Below are 23,450 nucleotides of genomic sequence, written 5' to 3'. Positions count from 1 at the left end.
TACCATTATATTAAAGTAATTAAGTGAAAGAGAGAGCCAATTTAAAAAAAAAAAACGTGCTTACTTCGCTTGCGTTAGTATTTTTAAAGCTAGTTAGAATAGCGCAAGTGGCCTATGTCGTTTAAAGTTCATGTTGTGTTTAGTTTTCCCTAGGACAACGGAGTCTCATTTTTCTTCAGTCATGAAATTACCCCCTTTCCGCAAATTGTTTTGTAAATATCCTCAATTAAAAAAAAAAGAAATTCAAGCTCGCTCAAGCTGTGTTTTGGATTCACCGTCTCCAATTTAAGCCTCAATAGCTCAACGGTTATAGGAGCGGACTGAAATCCGAAAGGTCGCCGGTTCAAACCCCACCCGTTGCACTATTGTCGTACCCACTCCTAGCACAAGCTTAACGCTTAGTTGGAGGGGAAAGGGGAATGTTAGTCATGATTAAAAATGGCTAATATTCTTTAAAAAAAAAAATATTTTTCAGAAAAGAATTGATACCGTTCATCTCAAAAGAAGTCAAGAATCCAGACACGACATACTGGGGTACCAACAACTACATAGCATCCAGTGGGAAGCAGGGACCCTGGCTGCAGCTGATCAGCGTTGGAGACACTCCAGCCCCAAGTCTTGCTGGTATCACTGTGTCCAGTGCTGGAAGCCTGGTCTATACTGCTTCTGTAAGTAGAACTTCATAGCATCCAGGTGGAAGTAGAGTAATCTAGCATCCCGTGACGAGCAGAGACCCTGGCTGCAGCTGATCAGAGTTGGAGACACTCCAGCCTCAAGTCTTGCTGGTATCACTGTGTCTAGTGCTGGAAGCCTGGTCTATACTGCTTCTGTAAGTAGAACTTCATAGCATCCAGGTGGAAGAAGGGTTATATAGCATCCCGAGGGGAAAAGCGACCCTGGCTGCAGCTGATCAGCGTTGGAGACTCTCCAGTCCCAAAGTCTTGCTGGTTTCACTGTGTCCAGTGCTGGAAGCCTGGTCTATACTGCTTCTGTACCAATAGAACTTCATCAAATTCATCCAGGGGGGCATGGTCACATGGACCCCTTGGCTACGCTTGGAGTCTACGAGACCAATGAGGCCTGAGGAGGTCCGTAGGAGAATCAGGATTACCAACAAAGCTCAATGGGTTGCGAAGTTGCTGTGAGGATGAAATTGCTTCCGGAAGTGTGCGGTGCGGTTGTAGAAAAAGGAAGATGGAATAAAGGCAAACAACTCCTCAGATCACTCCTCATTATAAACCTGTCTTGAATTACTAGTATTTCCGATATCATTCATCATGATTAACCCATTTCCGCCCCACTACTGAGTGCGGGTCTCCTCTCAGAATGAGAAGGATTTAGGCCATAGTCTGTCATGCCGGCCCAATGTGGATTGGCAGACTTCACACACTTTTGAAAACATGGAGAACTCTCAGGCATGCAGGTTTCCTCACGATGTTTCCCTTCACCGTTAAAGCAAGTGATATTAATTGCTTAAAACGCAAATAACTGAAAAGTTAGTGGTGCGTGCCCGGAATCGAACCCCCGACCTCCGATTAGGAGGCGGACGTTCTAACCACTAGGCTATCACACTCACAGCTTTGCGATATAAATTTAATTATTTTCTTCACAGATGTATGTAATAGCTGAAGGAGTATCCTCAAACTTGTACAAGAAGATGCACAAATTAAAAGTCAATGAAATGACTTCAAGCAAATTGTTAAGGGTCTTGGAAAGGATGAAGTGGAATTTGAAGACCCCCGAAGAAGTAAGGTTTATAAATCTTTTTCCTTTTGATGGAACCTTTGAAAAAAGTTGCCACGACTTTATCTGTTATTAATATTTATTATCTACCTAGCTGATGCCCGCGACTTCGTCCACGTGGATTTACGTTTTTCAAAATCCCGGGGGAACTCTTTGATTTTCCGGGATAAAAAGTAGCCGATGTGTTAATCCAGGTTATAATCTATCTCCATTCCAAATGTCATCAAAATTCAGCCGTTTTTGCGTGATTGAGTAACAAACATCCAAACATCCACACTTTCACATTTATAATATTAGTAGGATTAGGATTAGGATGATTAGGATTAGGATGACTGCCTCGTTGGTCTGGTGTGGCTATCTGTTCTGGTGTGGTCTGATCTGGTCTATAGATAAGGCTGAATTTCGGCCAGGAGAACATTGACTAATTAATTTCTCTAATGAATAAGTAAACCTTAATCTATTTTCGTCCATATGTGCATAGTTAATCAAGGATTTAATTTCAGGTCCATATAGACTTAGTGGTCAAAATTGGCAAGTACACCGTATATGCGACACACGTCAACCAGACCAGGTTTGAGAGTTGGAATGGAGATGACAGTAGGTATTTTTTTTTATATAAATAGCGAGCAAATGAGCAGGCGTGTCACCTGTTGTTAAGTGATTACCGCCGTATATGAACATTTGCAGCAGAGGAACCGCCAATGCGTTGCCGGCTTTTCAAGAATTTAATGAATGATGCAGCAATGCACCCGGTTCAGAATCCTGGCAGAAAATCAGCGATGTATGCTATGGCTGGCATACAGCCTTACGCTGAGCTGGAGCATTTTAAGGGTTCCGTACCTCAAAAAGAAAAACGGAACCCTTACAGGATTACTTTGTTGTCTGTCCGTCTGTCCGTAAGTCTGTCCGTAAGTCTGTCGTGTCTGTCAAGGGTTAGGGTTATAGGGTACTTCCTGTTGACCTAGAATCGTGAAATTTGGCAGGTAGGCAGGTCTTATAGCACAAGAATTTTTAAATACATATGAAAAAAGGCGAAACTAGCAAGATTCGAACCTGCCTCTTTTGGGCTAGCTAGCGCCCGACGACGCTCTGACCCTTAAAGTGAAGTTCATTATTTTTCAGTGGTGAAGTCAATAATGGATTTCGTCCGTTTCGGAAGTCATATCAACCAGCAAGTCGTATATTATCCGGTGCAGGGTTACCTTCACACGCCGACCGAACTAGGTATGCCAATTTTATTATTCATCATCATCATTATATTCATCAGTTCTATAATCACAACCCATCGCCAGCCAACTACTGAGCACCGGTCTGCTCTGGGAATACAAAAGGTTCAAGCCATGGGTCAGGTATCCCGTTCCGACCTAACGTAACAACCAATTATTATATTACTAGAGGATGCCCGCGACTTCGACCGCGTGGATTTAGGTTTTTAAAGATCCCATGGGAACTGTTGGATTATCCGGGATAAAAAGTTGCCTATGTCAATTATTACAGAGACGCAAGCTACCGGTAAATCGGTTAAGCGGATGGGTCTTTAGGAATCCCGTGGGAACGCTTTGATTTTCCGGGATAAAAAGTAGCCTATGTCCCTCCCCGGGATATACGCTGACCCTGTTAGTACCAAATTTCGTTAGAATCGGTTAAACTGTTGGGCCGTGAAAAGGTAGCAGACAGACAGACACTTTCGCATGTATAATATTAGTATGGATATAATTATCATAATATAATTTATATTATAGTTAGCCAAAATTGTATCCGCAGTGAACGTGTTAATGAGTTCATCCGTTAACAGGAACACCAATTCGTCTGCAAACTTCCGTTGGGATGTTCACATCCTTAAGGGGAAACCTGACTTCAAGCCCTGACGTCACGCAAGTTCTGGATTGGGAAAACGACATGCATATACGGTGACTAAGACAAAAAACATTTATTTTATTAACTCCCGACCCAAAAAGAGGGGTGTTATAAGTTTGACGTGTGTATCTGTGTATCTGTCTGTGGCATCGTAGCTCATAAACTAATGAACCGATTTTAATTTAGTTTTTTTGTTTGAAAGGTGGCTTGATCGAGAGTGTTCTTAGCCAAGAAAATCAGTTCAGCCGTTTGAAAGTTATCAGCTCTTTTCTAGTTACTGTAACCTTCACTTGTCGGGGGTGTTATAAATTTTGAATTCACACTTGTGAATTCAAATTTTAAAATAAATTCAACGTCACTTTGCAACCGAATGCCAAGTCTATTTTCTATTTTGACAGGTATCAAGGCACGACAGTGACGTCACTGTCAACAGCGGCGCCTCTATTGGAGTCGGAGTATACAGCTCGAGTCCAACACTCCATTGTAGCGCATTTGCCGATCAAATTCAACGTCACTTTGCAACCGAATGCCAAGTCTATAGCGTGAGTATAAAGCAAGTTCATTTGTTGTTTATGTATCTGTCTCTCTGTTTCTCTGTCTGTCTGTCTACCTGTCTGTCTGTCTGTCTATCTGTCTGTTTGTCTGTCTGTCAAGAAAACCTATGGGCAAAATCCGAAAACCGTGAACATAAGGTTCCATCGCACGAAAATTAAAGATGATGATGACAGGGTCTTCTCCTCCTTCGGCCAAGCGGGGGTACGGGCCTCGAGGCATGGCCTCCTTACCTGGGTGAGGCGCAGGGCAACTTTGTACCCTGGTGGAGATCTTTAAGCCGGGATTTTACCGGCTAGGGCCCGTCGAAATTAAAGATTTGTGTCCGAAAGAATTAGTTTAGTAAATCACATCAAGATGGCGCTGTACGGCATTAACTTGCATTATTACTATACTGGTTTGAGATTTCTTGTACAATTTACACTTAACCGGTTTTTTTACAAGTTTTGTTTAACATTTTCAGCTTAACCTGGCTGAACCCTTTCGCCCAACGCGCAGGAGTGGCTTTACACTCTAGAGTCCAAGTCGACACGGATTCGGCTAACGGCAAGGATTCCTATTCTATTTCACCTGCCCAAGATAATGACGTGAGTGAAAGATAGTGACACAGATGTAACACACACACACACAACACACACAACGAACACACACAACACACACAACGAACACACACAATACATCACCCTATACTGCTTACTCTGACGTTTCCAATTTATTAATTGTATTTAAAATTTTTGTTCATTTTTAACCCCCGACCCAAAAAGAGGGGTTTTATAAGTTTGACGTGTGTATCTGTGTATCAGTGTATCTGTCTGTGGCATCGTAGCTCCTAAACTAATGAACCGATTTTAATTTAGTTTTTTTGTTTGAAAGGTGGCTTGATCGAGAGTGTTCTTAGCTATAATCCAAGAAAATCGGTTCAGCCGCTTGAAAGTTATCAGCTCTTTTCTAGTTACTGTAACCCTTAGAATAAAAACCCAACTGTAACTTTCACTTGTCGGGGTTGTTATAAATTTTCTCAATAATAAATCAGTCTAGTATAATTAAACGATTATATTTTATAGTTGCTGGTCGAGTTACGGAGTGATATTGCCAATAGGCGAGTGGCTTCTTATTTGAAATGTATAGTATAAGAGTCGTTACTACCAAAAATGCATACCCTATCTATGGGCCTAGAATACCTTACTGTACTGCATCTTATCTAGGGATAGCAATGCTGGATCCGCAATCCAGCAATCCAGCTGGATCCAGCACGTTTTTGGGGTTTGCTGGATCCAGCATCTGACGCTGGATCCAGCGGTGCGGATCCGCAATCAGGTAAAAACAAGTAACTAACTTTCTTTTCGCGCAAAAACCATAGAATTTCTTTCAGAAAAGTAAAAAAGAACTGCTACAGAAATGATTGGATACTCAAGTCTGAAATTATATTATAACTTCAGCTTCTATTAAGATTTTATAAGTGGGAATTGGGATAGGCTACGCAATTTTATTTTGAAAATTAGTGAGATTGAGAAACTGAGAACCCTACAAAGTTAGTAAAACCTATGAATAGCTATTTCAGATTAATTATGTGTTTAAGGGAAGTTACTGTAAAAAGAAATCGAGGTACATTTTTAGGTTCAATGTTTTCGTTCTGGAAATTATTTTGACCTGTAGAACAAACCCCTTGGACCCCTAGTTGACAGTGAAGTATTAAATGATGATTGTGGAAGCGGATTCATATATCATAAAGTACAAAAGTTCGAGAAATAGGTACTTCATGAATTGAGTGAAGCACAAAAAACCAACAAACACGCTTTGGGTGCTGCGTTACATTACTCAATCGTCAAAATAATGAGGGAATTTTGCATCGTATTGTTACTTGTAAGTTGTAACGTAAAATGGATCTGCAAGTAGGTACGTCAATCAGAAACGCTCATCACAGTGGTTGAACCCAGCAGAACCCGGCCAAATCCTGTCCCAAGCGAAAGTTGACTCAGAAAAAGCTATTTTTGAGTGTTTGGTGGACCAGTACTGACATCATACACTACAGCTTCCTAAGATCTAGCAAGACGATTACGACTATATTGTCAACAATTGCAAACCTCGATAGAAAAGCTAGCCGTTAAACAACTGAGACTGGTCAATAATTGCTCTAGTGATCTATTCCATTGCTGCTTCAGGATAACGCTAGACCTCATATATTACGACAGATGATTGCTAAATTAAGTAGCTGTGATTGGAAACACCTTCCATACTCCCCGAACCTTGCTCCAAAAAACACTTTTTCGGAACTTAGACAATTTCTGGCAAAGAAAAAAATTCAATTTCGATTCAGTTCAAAGGTTCTATTGCCTCCAAAGATTTTATTAATTCTCCCTTCCACAATTTTTTCAACAATGGAATCAATGAATTACCTATAAAATGGCGAGAGTGTATTGTTAATGAATGGTGCATACTTCGATTGATTAAATACATACCGAATTTCATTAAAAAAAAAGTTTTTTTGCCATATAAAATGCTTTTTTCATAGATAAAAACCTCATATTATAACTACAAACAAATATAGGTAGTTATTTATTAAAGTTTATAGGGTTAAAACAAAAAGTATGTTGCATTTCTTTGAAAAATCAATAAGTGCTGGATCCGCGCTGGATCCAGCTGGATTTGCTTCAATCCAGCAAAAATCCAGCTGGATTGAAAATGCCGCTGGATTGCAATCCCTAATCTTATCACTTTGTGTAATGCTCTACATGAGCTACTACTGGCTACATTAACGGGAAACGCCGTTGATAAACGCGTAAATAGCCGCTAACCGTTGCCACGACCTTTAAAACTGTACGAATTTTGCAACGGCATTCACATTGGCGTTTGGCGTTAGAAGATTTTAACCCCAATTTAATTATTGGCATTAGAAGATAACCTCTACGCGTTGAACCTGTATTCTTCGCGTAAATTTTGAGAGGGCATTCCAATAATTCGATAAAAATCACACTAATATTATAAAGGAGAAAGTTTGTATGTGTGTGTATGTGTGTGTGTGTGTGTGTGTGTGTGTGTGTGTGTGTGTGTGTGTGTGTGTGTATGTTTGTTACTCCTTCACGCAAAAACTACTGGACGGATTGGGTTGAAATTTAGAATGGAGATAGATTAGATTATTATTTATTATATAGATTAGCACATAGGCTACTTTTTATCCCGGAAAATCAAAGAGTTCCCGCGGGAATTTTAAAAAACCTACATCCACGCGAACGAAGTCGCGGGCATCAGCTAGTATTTAAATAATACCAGCTTTTCTGAGTGACGCTTATTGTCTTTCTTCTTTTTTCTTTTCCCAGGTGGATGACACTGGCATCTTTTTCGACTGCAAACGGAAGACGTCTGGTGCAGAGATCATAGAAAAGTATATCATGTCCAAGTTTATGAGTTACGAGTAAGTTATAGTCAATGATTTAAGAACATCTAAAACACCACAGACACAGATATTAGTTTCTAGAATATGTCTGCAAAATTTCATGGACTTTGGTTGCTTAATATTCAAATGAAATTGGAACTACGATTGTATGAAACGAGTTACGGAGAGAGCCCTGTTAACAAAGAAATGATCCAATTTGCCAAAAATTAAAATATCTCGATCATTTTTAGGGTTCCGAACCTCAAAAGGGAAAACGGAACCCTTATAGGATCACTTTGTTGTCTGTCTGTCTGTCTCACCGTCCGTCGTGTCTGTCAAGAAAACCTATAGGATACTTCCCGTTGACCTAGAATCATGAATGCAGGTAGGTAAGTCCTATAGCACAAGTAAAGGAATAAATCTGAAAACCTTGAATTTGTGGTTAAAAAACTCATTAAAAAAATATTAAAATGTGTTTAAATTTTCAAAGTAAGATAACTATACCAAGTGGGGTATCATATGAAAGTGCTTTACCTGTACATTCTAAAACAGATTTTTATTTATTTTTATGCATAATAGTGTTTGATTTATCGTGCAAAGTGTCGAAAAAAGTGTCGCGAGTACGGAACACTCAGTGCGCGAGTCCGACTTGCACTTGGCCGATTTTTTGTGTTTATTTGTTACAGTGTCCTACCAATACAACAATCGATTTTGAGTTCGATCCAAAAGTTCTTTTCTTCCCCCGGCTGTGGTATTATCATCCCTCCCTCGAGACCCACCCAGGGGGAGGATGAGATTATCAAAGTCAGCTTCAATCTAGGGGACATCATAGTTTTCGAGAGGGTCGATCGAATTGAAGCGAATTTCGATTTCGTTTTGAGTTATTATAGGTAAGTAAATTCTATTGTACAGCGGGTGATTCGCTAACTCGGTGTCTAACACTGAATGGTATTCACCGAGCTTATTTGACATTGGTTGACTCTACATTGCTGATTCACTAAGTGATAATTATAGTACACTAGAGGATGCCCGCGACTTCGACCGCGTGGATTTAAGTTTTTAAAGATCCCGTGGGAACTGTTCGATTTTACGGGATAAAAAGTTGCCTATGTCAATTACAGGGACGCAAGCTACCTTAGTACTAAATATACAAATCGGTTAAGCGGATGGGTTGTTGGGAATCCCGTGGGAACTCTTTGATTTTCTGGAATATGTATGTAAAGATAGTAAATTTTGCACGCCATGTCATGGCAGATTGTGATACGTACCTACTTAAAATTTATGTAACATCTTTTTTACTTACAATCTTGCAATAAATGAAATGAAATACTAAATGAAATAAAAAGTAGCCTATTTCCGTTCCCGGGATATAACCTAACCCTGTACCAAATGTCGTCAGAATCGGTTAAACTGCTGGGCCATGAAAAGGTAGCAGACAGACAGACACACTTTCGCATTTATAATATTAGTATGGATAAATTATAAATATTATTTAATATTAGTATGGATTACGGCACGAGACCGGTAAGTAAGCATTTTCTGGTCCAGAGTGAGTTAGACGGCCGAGCCTTGGCGAGGACGTCTATAACACGAGGCCAGAAAGGCACCCCCGGTCGAGCCATGTATAGTGCTTGTCTGAAAATTTCTAAAAAATTAAATAAGCAAATTATTAAAAAAAAAATTTGCTGATTCGGCTCCCGCTCTCAAAATAGGAGATGTGCAATCAAATTCCATAGTATTCTCACTTGAACTCATTTTATCTAGTAGGTAAATAATTTAAAACGAACAGTTAATTCAATACATACAATTGCAATTCAATTCAATACATACAATTATAATTCAACTCAATTCAATACATTCATAACAGCCATTTAATATGAAGACAAAAAAATCTAACTTTTTTTGGGTTTTTTTAAATATTTTTTTATACTTTTCTTTTCTAGTCGTAATGACCAGAACAAAGATGTCTTCCTGAAGATAGACTCCAATAGCAACATAAAGTGCGCCGGTAGAAACGTCACGGTCGAATGGTTCCTTTATGTTAAACAACCATATTCTATGGACCCTAACAAGAAGTTCTGGAAGGTAAATACTAACTAACCCAAGTAAGTAAATACCGCGTTTAATAGCCTCATCGGGTGACAGAAGGGCTGGCTCATTTTTATGCGCAACGGATCAGCCTGGCTGTCCAGCGCGGAAATGCAGCCAGTATTCTTGCACCATTCCACGCGGGCATGATTTGTATAGTAATTAGATAAGGCTAGCTTTAAGCTTTATAAAAAAAATCAATAAAAAAAAAATTATAAAAAAAAAATTACTGTTTAAAAAAAAAAGTAAATATAACTTACTAATAAACCCAAAGTAGTGACAGCCAGAAAGAAGTTTGTAGGCATAACGCTTTCTCTGTTACGTAATCCCATACATCAGACAGAGACAAAAAATCCAGTGGAAGTTAACCATTTTGAGGCACCATCCAATCACAATTTTCGAAATAGGTGCTGTGTTGCCGAAGATTGTTTATTATACACACAAAATCACAGAAATCGCACAATTTCTATACGTATAAACAGAAATTCCTCGAACACGTACGAAGCGATTTGCTTCCTCTTTTCTTATCCGAACCGCTAGGATATGGAACGCCCTTCCGGCATCAGTTTTCCCTTCCACCTATAATATGGGTACCTTCAAGTCAAGAGTGAATAGGCAACTTCTAGGCAAGCGCGCTCCATCTTAGGCTGCATCATCACTTGCTAGCAGGTCTGATTGCAGCCAAACGCTATTATACTCGCGCCTCGTCCTCGAGATTAGCAGGTTCTTGATGTTATAACACAGGTAGTTACGCCTAGATGTCACCACTCTGCACTTAGTTGAGAAAAAAGTATTAATTAAATTTTTATTTTTCTTGTTGTGGGTAGGTATCGTCCATTTGCATTCTCGGTCGATTGTCGTCCATCATTCGCGTTCTAGTGCTCAACCACTCAACATCTTTTAAGCGTTTTCGCACTATTCGGTATAAAAATGTCCAAATGTAAAGGATCTAGGACCATTATTATAAGAATAAAATACGAAAGTTAGAACTTAAAATTCGTAAACGGAAGATAAGTGTTTCGGAGAGTGTATTGCTGTGTAATGTGTATAAATGTGTATCGTGTAACTTGCAAGCTGTTGCTGTAGTAGAAGACGAATTTGGAGCAGGTATTTACATATTTTTGTTTTAAAGTGATATATAATATCATCTCTTTTGCTCGCACGTGTTTACGTACTGAATATTTAAATGCAACCTGAACAGTCATTGGGGCTGCTTCGACGCATTAAATTATGATCTCTCGGGCCTGTACGTATTTACGTACTAAATATTTAAATGCAACCTAAACAGTCATTGAGGCTGCTTCGACGCATTATAATATGATCTCTCTGGCCTGTACGTGTTTACGTACTGAATATTTAAATGCAACCTGAACAGTCATTGGGGCTGCTTCGACGCATTAAAACATGATTTCTCTGGCCTTTACGTGTTTACGTACTAAATATTTAAATGCACCTGAACAGTCATTGGGGCTGCTTCGACGCATTGAAATATGATCTCTCTGGCCTATACGTATTTACGTACTGAATAATTAAATGCAACCTGAACAGTCATTGGGGCTGTTTCAACGCATTAGAATACGAATGGCAGTCCTTCCGCTGGGGATTTTAACCTTACCTAATAAAACTGACAAATTTATAAGGTACCCTGACTTATTAATAATAATTAATATACTATAAACGTATATTTTCTGTTTAAGGAATAATAAATCGCGAAAATTTGTCAGGGACTTCTTAAGGTCCACATTATAAATAAGTTATTTAGCTTATAAACTTTGAAATGATTAATATCATATCTATGATAAATTTCTTATACGCTCGCAATGCGACCAGATGACTTGCTAATTCTTTGTTTAAAGAATAATAAATTATGAAAATTTGTCAGGGGCCTCTTGAGGGTCCACCTTATAGGTAAATTATTTAGCTTACAAACCTTGAAAATATCATATCTATGATAAATTTCTTATACGCCCGCAATGCAATCATATGACTTGCTAATTCTTTGTTTAAAGAATAATAAATTACGAAAATTTGTCAGGGGCCTCTTGAGGGCCCACCTTATAGTTAATTATTTAGCTTACAGATGACTTGCTAATTCTTTGTTTAAAGAATAATAAATTACGAAAATTTCTCAGGGGCCTCCTAAGGGTCCACCTTATAAGTAAATTATTTAGCTTACAAATTTTTAAAATATATCTATGATAAACGGATACGCTCACAATGTGAATAGAAGATTTGCTACTAGAATGACAAACTGAAGACAACACAGCTCAGATTTTTAACAACAACTTTGTGCCTCCACCAGGCCCTAGCAATGACACAGATCTTCCCCCGAAGACCCTTTTGCTCATGATACAAATGTCTTGATCTGGACATGGAGATTTTAGAGATATTATTAAGTACATATTGTCCAGTAGAAATGTTTCACCTTACATAATCAGGCATGTAAAATTTGTACAAAGTCATTCATATTTAAGTTACAAAGTCATTCATATTAAAGATTAATATTTAAACTATTCTTTGAATTTCAAAAAATTATCCATTGTGTAGAAACACCTTTCTATTAGCCACCGTTTAAACCTTAATTGAAATAAGTTTAATGTAAGTTTTCTAAACGCCTTTGGTATTTGATTGAAAACTATGATTGATTTTACTGCGCAGTGATGATCCTACCTGTAACTAATAATAAATACGGGCCAGAAATACGCAACGAATTTGCAAATCGTTTCTTACATGTTGTAAGAGACGGTCCTAATAAGGAAGACCGTAAAAACTTAATTAAACTAAAATGGGTATTTCGTACCTATTGCCAAATTGTACTCAACTAGACGAATTATGAAGGACTGACATCGAAAAATTTAAAATGCAAGGCCCGTAGGCCGCCAGCGGGGCCACCAAGGAACCGTGAGCTTGCCGCGTCGCGCGCTTCATATCACCCCGCCGCCGCGGCCGCCGCCGCGCCGCCCGGCGAACTACCCACCGCCGCACAGTGGAACGGATCGTGCGCCGCCGCCGCGCCGCACGCGTACTCATCAAAGACGTCGTCGCGGGGCTACCAGGCAACGGATTCCCGTCGCCACTATTACATGCAGCTAAGTATGCATGACTTTTATCTAAATTTTATCAACTGTGGGCTCGCTACAACGATAATAGTACTATACTGACTATTGTTACTATCCTGGTTAAAAGGTTATAAAATGCCATTTATATCACCTGTTGTACAACAGATACTTCCTGCTAGCGGCTAGCCCAACTTACTCGGCTATTGAAAGACCTCATTACTAGCTACTCAAATTTGGAGCCATATCAAAATGTTTCTTCATTTTAGAGTGTTTCTCAATTTGTCTCCATGGACTTAAGTATAATATAATACATAATGTAAATATAATACTTTTTTTTTCAAGTATTTTCCTGGTACCAGAATCTTGTGGCAAGATGCGATTTATTTTGAATCTAAGAAATCTTAATAAAATTGTTAAAACGGATCATTTTGAACTAGAGGATTTAAGAACAACATTAAAAATTATAACATAATATGTTTGTCAAATGGCGTCAATTTACTTAAAAGACGAGTATTTTTTAGTTAAAATACATGAAGAATCACGAAAATATTTAAGATTCTTTTTTGAGAGTAAATTATTCGAATTTAAGGTCTTGCTATTTGGGTTAAGCACGGCCGCATACGTATTTACTAAAATATGTAAACCTAAAGCTGAATTATTGCGCTCCGCGGGTCTTCTTTCTACCGTCTATTTAGACGATTGACTGACAGTATTGTTGGGTTCTTCCCATTCAGAATGTTTAACTAACATAGATCTAACCAAAAGACTATTAGTGTCATTTGGTTTCATTACCAATGAAGTAAAGAGTCTTTCTTTTTGACCAAATGTAAATTTTTAGATATGATCATAGATTCAGACAGTTTTCAAATTGGCTTACCAACAGAATAAAAGATTGCGAATAAAAGCTCATCTTTAAATTTTCTAAAAATTTAAGTGTTGCAAAATTAGAACTTTTGCTCAGCTATTAGGCTTATTAGTTTCTCCTTGTCCGACCATCGAATACGGATGGTTGCACACTAAGGAAATGGAAAAATATAAACTTCTCAACTTGAAAGGTCATGATGATTACAACAATTTAATGAATTTACCCTTGAACATGTTTTCGACTGGAAATAAAAAAAAAAAAAAAAAAAAAAAGAAAAAGAAACGAAAGTTCTGTTCATCGAATTAGTATTGATGTCTACCTACCAAGTTGAGATATTTTCTGACGCCTCAACGATGGGGTGGAGGGCCGCATGTGAAGGTAGGTCTGCAAGTGGATCGTGGTCGAATAATAAACGACAACAACATAAGAATTATTTAGAGCTGCTTGCTGCAATTATTGCTTTAATTATTTTTGCAAAAAACCTTTTTTAACTGCCAAATATTGCTACATGTTGATAATTCAAGGGCAGAGAATACATAAATAAAATGAGTGGTATACGGTACCCTCATCTCACAATAATTACTCGTGATGGATGGGAGTAGTGCCTTCTCGTTTTCGCATCTTACATTAAATCTAATGACAATACAATTGCAGACTATGAATCACGTAGAACTCACCCAGTCATAGAATGGGAGCTGTCTGATTGGGAGTTTTGACGCAGACATTCGCTATAGACTCATTTACAGTTTCATGGTCAGATTATAGTTATACGCGTTTCCGCTTATGTCAGTGATACTTAAGACGCTTAGAAAAATAATTACAGACAAAGCACGCGGTATCATGGTTGTACTCCTTTTGGCCTACACAGCCATGGTACCCCTTGTTAAGATACCTCTTATTTCGGATACTGTGACTTTTTTCCCTAAAAGCCATGCCTTATAATTCTCTCATTGTAGCTCCTGCCGAATGCACGACTCTATTACCCTGTGGCGTTATCCGGGTATTATCCGAGATGCATTTTTAAGAAAAAACATATCAGAATTATCTCTTGAAATAATGTTGACATCATAAGCACCTAACTTCGTGAAACATTACCATGTTTACTTGGAGAAACTGTGGTATTTCTGTCAAACTAACTTGGTATATATTTATGATGCATCTATACCCACGGTAATTTGTTTTTTAAACCAACTTTTTAATGATTGTTACCAATACGGCACACTCAATTCGTTTCGCAGATACTAAGCCAAGAAATAGTTAATAATGATAGCATAAAAAAAAAAAAAAAAAAAAATGATGTAACCTGAGATGCCAACCTAGTATTAAATAAACTGAGCTCATGGCACCCCAATGTGCAATTAACCGTAGATAATCTTACAAATAAAACCCCTTACTAGCTCTGTCGACCGCACAAAGAGTCCAAACTCTCTCGAAGATAAAAGATAGTAATATTCAAAACTTCTCTCATCGCATCACAATTAAAATTCCCGACATAATAAAGACTTCTAGACTTGGCTTTCAACAACCCATTATTCGTTTACCCTTCTTTATACAGAGAACAGCCATAATATGTCCAGCCACTGCAGTGTTATGTTATACATATAGAACGCACCTCATCGTTAAGAACATCCTCATAAACCAGTAGCGGTATTGTTAATAATGATGATACTACTTTAGCAGAATCAATCACTAATCAATCTTTATCATATATTTGATCAGTCAATTATATCTAGTGTAATCACTCGCAACTTGCAAAATCATAATGCGGTACTTACATTGTACCTAATACATATAATTGTTTACAACTAGCTAGGATAGCTAGTATAAGGATAATAGTTAATTAATTTTCACTTAATCAGTATGATTACGAAAAAAAAAAAAAAAAAACTTATGTTTATTGATTGTACTAAAGGATATAATAATAATAATTATACTCTATTTAGATACAATCTTTTATTTTTCATTGATGATATTTCCGCAATACTCTCAAAGTCTACCTGTGTTATAACATCAAGAACCTGCTAATCTCGAGGACGAGGCGCGAGTATAATTAATGATTAAACGAACTTACCTGTACGTGAAGTTCTATCATAATTATACGAGCGCCGAGTCCGAAGAGATTAGCAATCCCGCCCGCCCAGTGCGCACACCCCAATTAGTGTCTCGGAAATACATCAATGAATATCAGAATCTCTTGCTCTAAACTAAATGATGGACGACAATCGACCGAGAATGCAAATGGACGATACCTACCCACAACAAGAAAAATAAAAATTTAATTAATACTTTTTTCTCAACTAAGTGCAGAGTGGTGACATCTAGGCGTAACTACCTGTGTTATAACATCAAGAACCTGCTAATCTCTTCGGACTCGGCGCTCGTATAATTATGATAGAACTTCACGTACAGGTAAGTTCGTTTAATCATTAATTCTATATAATTAAAAAAAATATATAGTAGTATAAATAAGTAGAAGAACCTACACCTCAACATTCTCGCAATATCCGAATGAAAATCCTTAACAGTAGGTAGACAGTTAGCCTTCTGAGATTAGCGCTGACAGATAGATAAACATGGATTCGGAGACCTTTTAGTGATAATCAAAATTAATTTGCAGCTCTGCTATTTCGAAAACGACATAAGCCACGCCCATGCAGACCAAGATATAGCGATCCACCCAGCGTCCTACGAGGGTAGATCATCAGTAACCTACCAGTCCACTGCTGATTACCACAGCTGTCATACCGAGGGGAATGTCAGCAAGATCATTCTAGAATATAGAGGAACCCCCAAGAGTATCAATGGTGACGTTGAGCGACATGTCGAAGTTAAGATTAAGGGAGAAAAGGTTTGTATTCTTCTTTCTCTTTCTTTCCCATGATAGCTCATGCTATTTGAGAGTGAGTGCGAGAGAGATCAGAAAATACAGAGGAACAGAGGAACAACCAAGAGTATGAACAGCGATGTTGACTGACGTGTAGAAGTAAATTTATGGGAAGAAAAGGTATCTATTCTCCTTGCTCTTTCTTTCTTATACTACTACTAGATGAAGAAAGAGAGAGCAACATCCACCCGGCGTCATACGAGGGTCAATCTTCAGTAACCTGCCAGTCCACTGCTGATTACCATAGCTGTCATACCGAAGGGAATGTCAGCAAGATCATTCTAGAATATAGAGGAACCCCCAAGAGTATCAATGGTGACGTTGAGCGACATGTCGAAGTTAAGATTAAGGGAGAAAAGGTTAGTATTCTTCTTTCTCTTTCTTTCTCATGATAGCTCATGCTATTTGAGAGTGAGTGCGAGAGAGATCATTTGAAAATACAGAGGAACAGAGGAACAACCAAGAGTATGAACAGCGATGTTGACTGACGTGTAGAAGTAAATTTAGGGGAAGAAAAGGTATCTCTTCTCCTTGCTCTTTCTTTCTTATACTACTACTAGATAAAGAAAGAGAGAGCAACATCCACCCGGCGTCATACGAGGGTCAATCTTCAGTAACCTGCCAGTCCACTGCTGATTACCACAGCTGTCATACCGATGGAAACGTCAGCAAGATCATTCTAGAATATAGAGGAACCCCCAAGAGCATCAATGGTGACGTTGAGCGACATGTCGAAGTGAAGATTAAGGGAGAAAAGGTTTGTATTCTTCTTTCTCTTTCTTTCCCATGATAGCTCATGCTAAAGACATATTGAGAGTGAGTGGGAGAGAGATCATTTGAAAATACAGAGGAACAAAGGAACAACCAAGAAAAAGAGACCATTCTGGTATACAGAACCGTTCCCAAGAGGGCCAATGTCATGTGAAATGTTAAGGTAAAGACCGATTGAAAAAGATTCTTCCCCCTTTTTCTTTCGTTTACTATTGCTAGAGAAAAAAAAAGAGAGAGCAATCTTCTGCTGATTATCACGGCTGCAATACTGAAATGGAAACGTAAGCAAGATTAATCTAGAACGATATAGAAGAACGCCTAAGAGTGTAAGAGCATGAACGTAGATATAAGTAACATGTAGAAGTGAAGATTAAAGGAGAAAAGTTGAGATAGGAGAAGATCCGTGATTGCAATAGTAGTAAATCTAGTAATAGTGGTTTTTTTTTCAGCTACACCAGTTCGACTTGCTCCCAGTGCTGGGCATAGGGATCGGGACGCCAGTAGCTCAATTGCTGGGAAGCTTTGAAAAGGACACTATTGATACTACAGCGATTATCAAGGTTGGTACTGTTGTTCATCTCTTTTTAGGGTTCCGTACTTCAAAAGGAAAATAGGAACCCATAAGGTTCCCTCTTTTCCTTTCTACAGACAGCTAGACTTCTTTTATAAGAGCACTTCTTTGTCTGTCTGTCTGTCGTGTCATTTTTAATTTTTATGGTGACCATTTTGAGTCTTTTTTATTAATTGTTATAGCGGCAAAAGATATTAGTAAACATTCTGTGAAAATTTCAACTCTCCACCTATTCACAAAATACAGCCCAATGATAGCTATTATGACGTAATTTTTGAAAATGCAATCCCCTAAGGGGGTAAAATAGGGGTTCGAAATGTTTGTAGTCCATGCGAACGAGGTTACGGGCATATAATAATAATAATAATTTATTTATTAACCGGACAACAAAAATCCATTTAGTGTTGTAACAAAAAACTTAAAAAAAAACTTAAAAACTATGTTAGTACTTAAACACTAAGTAGTTAGTAATGCTAGTTAACTATTATAGCCAATCATTCGGCGAAGGAGTCCTTGAAAAAACGTGAAATGTTTTCAGGAAAAGAACGGCATAGCTTCGATAAGTGTGAACAGAGGTGTGGAGATACAGTTCGATTCAGAAAACTTTGCTTGGCTGTTGGACAGCTGGACGGCTATGCAGCTTATGAAGAGATTTGGATTCTATCGTAAGTAAATTAACCATTATAAGTGTAAATTAAAAATAAAACTTTATCTTGTTTTAGCCCCCGATTCAAAAAAAGGGGTGTTACAAGTTTGACGTGTGTATCTGTGTATCTGTCTGTGGCATCGTAGCTCCTAAACTAATGAACCGATTTTAATTTAGTTTTTTTGATTGAAAGGTGGCTTGATCGAGAGTGTTCTTAACTATAATCCAAGAAAATCGGTTCAGCCGTTTGAAAGTTATCAGCTCTTTTCTAGTTGCTGTAACCTTCACTTGTCGGGGGTGTTATAAATTTTTAATTTACACTTGTATAACTATGTACATGTCAGCCACATCTCTTTTTAATCTGTATTTTAGGGGAATGTCGACTTCGTGGAGGGACAGTACAGACTTTATCAGGCAACGTGGAGCAGCTGCCATCTCTGCAGTGCGCTGAGACCCTGGTACTTGCTGATTGTTCTCAAGCGCCTAGGTAAATTACATACATATTACTTATAAGTATAATATAATAAAAAAAATGTAGTGTCTGTCTGTAATTTCGAAATAACTACCTCATATTAGGCTCATATGGTTATTTGAACAATACCATAACTGAATCACACGTTTTTAAAATTTTTGTCTCTCTGTCTGTTTGAACGGGCTAATCTTCGGAACGGCTGAACCGATTTTGACGGGATTTTCACAGACAAGTGGAAGATTGGCCAGGGAGTAACATAGGCTACTTTTTTAACCGACCTTCAAAATGGAGGAAATGTGTTTTCCTACCTATGCATTGATATCTCCGAGATTTCTGAACTGTTTGACTTTTTCTATCTATAACTTATTGGCAGGTATGACGTTAAAATAAACTTTAAAATTGAATTTCAAAACTTGACCAGTTTAATGTAGAATTAATCTTAGTGTCTATTAATTAATAATAATTAATAGACACTAAGATTTCTGAACCGATTTGCGTAATTTTTTTAATACTTTGCGACATTCTTCCATAAAAATTTTGGATTCCAATTCCTCAATCCTGATGCTGTAGGGGATCTGACCAATCCACGCGGGCGAAGCTGCGGGCATCATCCTAGTATACAATAAAATCTGAATCTGAATAAAATCTCTTCTAAATGTTTTTAGTTCGAGCTTCGTCATCCTCCGACAGCAAGATGGCGGCATAAAAATGTATGAAGGCGATCGTAACAGCACAAGCGCTCTCCAAACCGATATCGGTTTACCGTAAGTATAATATTTATTTTGGACTTCGTCTGTGGTGGCGTTTGATGGCGCGCGTGTTGTGACTTTTTGGAGTGTTTTTTGTTAGAAGTGGTCGGTTTTTGTGTTCTGCTGGTGTTTATTGGTGGTGGAACTGACTGGGAAGCGCTCTAAAGAGGCGCCGCGTGTATGTCTGCGGGCGCCGGCACAGACGAAGTCCATACTTATACCTACATATAGTTTCCCTAACTTGTAAATAACTTCAAACTTGACATTGGCTAATCAGTGTAAAGCCAGACGAGAGAAAAAAAAAACATTTTTTATTTGTTATCAGAAAATTATAACTGTAAAGAAAACAACCAATTTTCACGAAATTGGATTGCGTCTCTTGGATCGTTACATAGTCGCGCGGATGGCCCGCGCTGACGGCTATTCGGCCACCGCGCTTACCACCCGCGCGGACGGTACGCGTCACTGTAAAACCAGCCTTAGTTTAGGAGCTACGATGCCACAGACAGATACACATGTCAAACTTATTAACACTTCTCTTTTTGGGTCGGGGGTAAAAAATCAAACAGTTTGATACAATCCAGACATCCCCCAAGACACTCGACGCACGTTTCTGTCTGTTTGTCTGTCTGTCTGTCTGTCTGTAGATAAGTAAGATCCTCTAGTAGATAATAATTGCGGGCGGTGCATAGGTATATCGCATGATACAGATTTGTCTGTCTCAGCCGATTAGGTATATAGACTACGGGCCATGTCCAAAAAATTTATGGACATGGGCCAGTAGTCTAATAGTAATTTAAGCTTTTGGTTTCTTGTATATCAGGGACTTCCGCAAAGTAACGCCTGCCTCTTTAGGTACAATACCTGTATATTATTATTAGTAAGTAGATAGGTAAATAGGTAGTAGGTATACATCGACGTAACGTACTGTAACATAGGATCAAAGCATTTTGCCGGCGTGGAGCGTCGTGCTAAACTCCAATAAAACACTCCAGTGAACTCTCAGTTCTCTTACAATGTTTAAAACGATATTAAACTTGCTTTTACCTATTTTTACATGACTACGAAAGGGTTATGATATTAATCGTCTATTAGTGTTTAAATTTATGTTTTTTAGCAATCGCCCGCGACTTTCCTTCCCTGGGATTTTCAAAAAAATCTGGTCATACTTTTGTCAACATTATAAAGGGGACCTCTGTAGTCTGTACAAAATTTCAGCTTTCTAGGTCCAAAAGTTTGAGTGTCGAAACATCGTTGTTGTAATTGTTTAGCTGCCTTAATCCATACTAATATTATAAATGCGAAAGTGTGTGTCTGTCTGTCTGTCTGCTACCTTTTCACGGCCCAACAGTTTAACCGATTCTGATGTTTGGTACAGAGTTAGCTTATATCCCGGCGATGGACATAAGCTACTTTTTATCCCGGAAAATCAAAGAGTTCCCACGGGATTCCTAAAGATCCATCTACTTATCCGATTTGTATGAAAGGTACCGTGGTAGCTTGCGTCCCTGTTTGACATAGGCAACTTTTTATCCTGGAAAATCAAACAGTTCCCACGGAATCTTTAAAAACCCAAATCCACGGGGACGAAGTCGCGGGCATTCTCTAGTTTTCTATAACAATGTAAATGATATTTTGTAGCCAATAGCCAAAGTATCCAACGAGCAATAAAAAATTGCAGAAATAAACTCTTCCTTCAAGCCATAATTGCAATTCATGCAAGTGGGATGCAAGCTAGGTATCTCTGTACCATTCGTCAAAATCGATTAAGCAAAGTTTAATCGATATGCCCATTTAATGAGCTGTGAAAAGTCAATAGGTATTCACAACACAGTCATGTATAGATATCAAAGTAAGGAAATATAACCTATAATAATCAGTAGGTACTAAATGACGATTTCATCCATGTGGATTTAGTTTTTTTTTTTAAATTTCTTCCTCAACACTTTTTATACCAGGAACTCTTCCTTCAGGATTTTCTAGGATAAAAGTAGCCTATGTCACTCTCCAGGTCTTACTCTTGCCATGCAAAGAATCACGTTTGTCCTTGATCAATTGTGGATTGAAGGACAAACAAGCAAACAAAACACATACCTACTAGTGGATACTTGCGGTTTGAGACACATCGTTTGGATAGTTTCAAAGTCCTTAATGGACATAGTTGTGTTTTATATATTACATTTAGTTTTTTTTCCTCTCTCGTCTGGCTTTACAAAGATTAGCCAATGTCAAGTTTGTAGTTATTTGTAACAAGTTAGTCAAACTATACAAGTATGGACCCCGTCTGTGCCGGCGCCCGCCGACATACGCACGGCACCCCCTTAGAGCGCTTTCTAGTCAGTTTTATTAAAAAAAAACACTCCAAAAAGGCAGAGCACGCCCGCCAGCTAACACCAACACAGACGAAGTCCTTACATTTAATTATACTCTTATATTTTTCTGTTACAGAGAGGTGCCGATCGGCAATGGCGTGAAGTACATATCAGAATCTTCTGGTATCATAGTATATAAGCGATTCAATGAAACGGTTATTCTACTACCCTCATTTTACACGCACACGGTGTGTGGAGAGTGTGTCGAGAGCAATCCACAGAGCAACTGTTAGAAATCAATAGTTTAGCAATAATTTTGCTGTGAAAATTGGCAGCAAGTATAACCCGGTACTGCTGAAAATGTTGTTGGAAGGTGTAACCAGAACGCTAGCAAAAATAAAACATCTGACTGACGCTAGAGGTCAACGAATGTTCCGTAAATAGGTCAACGCCGCATCGTATGTGGGGCATTGACCCGAGTTTTGCACGCTTTACAATGCGGGTTTGATAGTTTCACTTTTTTTTTTGGTGGGCACAGTCGTCGCCTGTGCCCAACAAATCTGATGCGTGCCTCTGTCATAGTAATTTATTGCAAATATTCCGCAATTAAATGATGGATGATGCTTGCCGGCCTTACAATTATTCTAGAAGATAGAAATTGCCAAGAATCTAGCCCGCTTATGATAGCCATATCGAAAAAGCTCTGTAAAATATTTTAGTATATATGCTTTAAATAATTTTATAATTTTAATTTTAAATAAAATAATTATAAAAACTATGTTATATAAGTAAGTTATGTAAATAAATTTTATTATAAAATTCGTGTTACATTTTATTTTTTTATATTCTTATTATTAATTTCCTCCTTCCTATTTTGTCTTCCTTATTATTTTTAACCGTCGACCCAAAAAGAGGGGTGTTATAAGTTTGACGTGTGTATCTGTGTATTTGTCGTAGCATCGTAGCTCCTAAACTAATGAACCGATTTTAATTTAGTTTTCGTTTGTTTGAAAGGTGGCTTAATCGAGAGTGTTCTTAGCTACGTATAATCCAAGAAAATCGGTTCAGCCGTTTGAAAGTTATCAGCTCTTTTCTAGTTACTGTAACCTTCATATTATGTGTCGGGGGTGTTATAAATTTTTAATTTACACTTGTTCAATTTTGGATTTTGATTTAGTTATAATGTTCTCAAAGGTGTGTGAAGTCTGCCAATCCGTACTTTAGCGTGGTGGACAAAGGCCAATTCCTTCTCATTAGTCAAAGTCAAAGTCAAAATCATTTCTTCAAAGTAGTACAATTGCACTCCTTTTGATGGTCGAAATTGTTAGTACGATATAGTGGTAATAATTAATTACGTAACTTGCTACGAGGGTTCCAAACGCGCCCAAGTCTAAGACTCTCATTCTAAGGGTGAGATCTATAGAGCGCGCTCTGCCTTTGCTTAGACTTAAGACAGAGTTAAAACGAGACAGAGCTATATCTCTCACATAAATCTGTCTCGTTTGAAC

General features: G+C 38.2%; 1 protein-coding gene across 3 annotated transcripts in view; it reads left to right on the top strand.

The window, feature by feature from the left end:
* LOC123878769 overlaps positions 1 to 22,757 on the top strand; it is a 34,366-nt gene extending 11,609 nt beyond the window's left edge. For all 3 annotated transcript variants that reach the window (XM_045926073.1, XM_045926075.1, XM_045926074.1), the window contains 16 exons: positions 476 to 668; positions 1,613 to 1,747; positions 2,247 to 2,340; positions 2,866 to 2,967; positions 3,539 to 3,653; positions 3,999 to 4,142; positions 4,616 to 4,739; positions 7,470 to 7,564; positions 8,212 to 8,415; positions 9,469 to 9,610; positions 16,155 to 16,385; positions 17,642 to 17,752; positions 18,302 to 18,428; positions 18,782 to 18,896; positions 19,547 to 19,645; positions 22,079 to 22,757. In XM_045926073.1, the coding sequence (XP_045782029.1) occupies positions 476 to 668; positions 1,613 to 1,747; positions 2,247 to 2,340; positions 2,866 to 2,967; positions 3,539 to 3,653; positions 3,999 to 4,142; positions 4,616 to 4,739; positions 7,470 to 7,564; positions 8,212 to 8,415; positions 9,469 to 9,610; positions 16,155 to 16,385; positions 17,642 to 17,752; positions 18,302 to 18,428; positions 18,782 to 18,896; positions 19,547 to 19,645; positions 22,079 to 22,235 (2,188 nt within the window). In that variant the 3' untranslated portion in view covers positions 22,236 to 22,757. The remainder of the gene's footprint in view (positions 1 to 475; positions 669 to 1,612; positions 1,748 to 2,246; positions 2,341 to 2,865; positions 2,968 to 3,538; positions 3,654 to 3,998; positions 4,143 to 4,615; positions 4,740 to 7,469; positions 7,565 to 8,211; positions 8,416 to 9,468; positions 9,611 to 16,154; positions 16,386 to 17,641; positions 17,753 to 18,301; positions 18,429 to 18,781; positions 18,897 to 19,546; positions 19,646 to 22,078) is intronic.
* The last annotated feature ends 693 nt before the right edge of the window (positions 22,758 to 23,450 follow it).

This window comes from Maniola jurtina, chromosome 26 (assembly GCF_905333055.1).
Source record: "Maniola jurtina chromosome 26, ilManJurt1.1, whole genome shotgun sequence".
In the NCBI taxonomy this organism is placed as follows: Eukaryota; Metazoa; Arthropoda; class Insecta; order Lepidoptera; family Nymphalidae; genus Maniola; species Maniola jurtina.
The sequence above is the reverse complement of the archived record's forward strand: the minus strand, read 5'-3'. Positions and strand labels throughout refer to the sequence as shown.